The sequence below is a fragment of the Mycetomoellerius zeteki genome, unplaced genomic scaffold (genome assembly GCF_001594055.1).
Source record: "Mycetomoellerius zeteki isolate Tzet28-1 unplaced genomic scaffold, Tzet1.0 C4407266, whole genome shotgun sequence".
In the NCBI taxonomy this organism is placed as follows: Eukaryota; Metazoa; Arthropoda; class Insecta; order Hymenoptera; family Formicidae; genus Mycetomoellerius; species Mycetomoellerius zeteki.
The window spans coordinates 1-1,451 of NW_017255785.1; the positions used below are offsets into that span (position 1 = coordinate 1).

The window sequence follows — 1,451 nt, forward strand, 5'->3', positions numbered from 1 at the left end:
TTTTTTTTCAACATATTGTTACTTACGTTGCCGAATGTCCTGAAGGAAAGATCAAAATATTTTCCTCCTCTAACTTTTGTCGGAGGATTCGACATGAGCATAATTAGTATTAGCGATCGCGCTTTCGCGTCCGGAAGACGGTACCACTCCAATGTGCATGCTGTTAATGCCACTTTTTCTCCCTAATTTAATCAATTACACAAAGTAGATTATTAATAAAAAAAATAATGCTCGCATTAATTGATAAATGCTAATTATTACTTCGATAAAGCGATAGCATACCTTCGTCGAAAGTTGTTCACCGATAAAGCAAAAGATAAAAATGTTGAAACTAATCGATGTGAGTCCAACGAGATACGAACATAGAGCTACAGCATTGTTATCCTCCCATTCCTGTAAATTACGATTATATTGTATTTATTTTTATGATACTTGCTGAGTCTGTGCATTTTATATATTTTACATATTACGATATCTTTAATACTCTATCACTGAAATTATTGTCGCTAAATATTCATTTTATGCGCACCATGATAACAAAATATCCTAAGAGACACACAATTATGGTGCATCCCATAATTTCCATTAGACTTGTATATTGTATGGTGTTCTGCACTGATTGAAGGAAACTAAAATGATCGTAGAAAAAAATAAATTTTGTTTTTCAAAAGTTTGCTTATAACTAAAACAAGAAATATTATATAATTGTACAATAAATAAGATTCTCTATATTTTTACACAAAAATGAAAACAAGTGTAATCAATAATTAAGTACATTTGTAAAGAATCTTATTTATTGAACAATTCATTGGATATGAATTAATCACAACGTCTTTTTACACATAGATTTCAATTAAAACATTAAACTATTAACAAACATATTCGTTAAAGATACTTGTAAAATTAGTCTTACTTTCGCGTTTTGATCTGATGCTTTACGATAGCGGCCAATCTTTCGTTCACATTTTTAAGTTCACATTTATTTACCAGATTATTCATCAGGATCATCAGTATGTCCAGCTGTGCGCAAGTGTGCATCACGAAGAGACCCGCAAGACCACATATCGCCGTTGTGACCGTACATTTTACGAATTCAGAGAAGAACTGCATAAGGAATACGATCTCGTAAGCGGGGCTAAGCTGCACATCGAATAAAACAAAGTAAGTCGGGCACGGTAGGTGTCTGACCGTGAAATTCTGTTCAGTAATGATCTTTCCGGCGGACAACGGTATAATTGTCCGAAAAGACACTCCAGTGGAGTACATGAATAGGGCGCATATTATCAGCAAACGTCTGCCTGTTCTAGCCTTATCGATCATCACATCGCGATTGTGCGAGTTGACTATTTGCCAATCGTCCTCAACCTGCTCGAGGCAGTTTCTCTCTTGATTCCTTTTGGTCAGCAATTGGCCGTACTTGGCCATTGCTAGCATCGTAAATATTACGGTGG

The 1,451-nt window shown here is 35.0% G+C and overlaps 1 protein-coding gene across 1 annotated transcript; it reads right to left on the bottom strand.

The window, feature by feature from the left end:
• Positions 1–26: 26 nt before the first annotated feature.
• On the bottom strand, positions 27–1,425 carry LOC108725249 (uncharacterized; the record flags this gene model as incomplete). The annotated part of the gene is made up of 3 exons (XM_018452186.1): positions 988–1,425; positions 283–393; positions 27–182 (listed from the first exon to the last, which is right to left on the bottom strand). Coding segments are annotated over exons 1-3 (705 nt in total), but the record flags the coding sequence as incomplete, so codon positions are not given.
• Between the last annotated feature and the right edge of the window lie 26 nt (positions 1,426–1,451).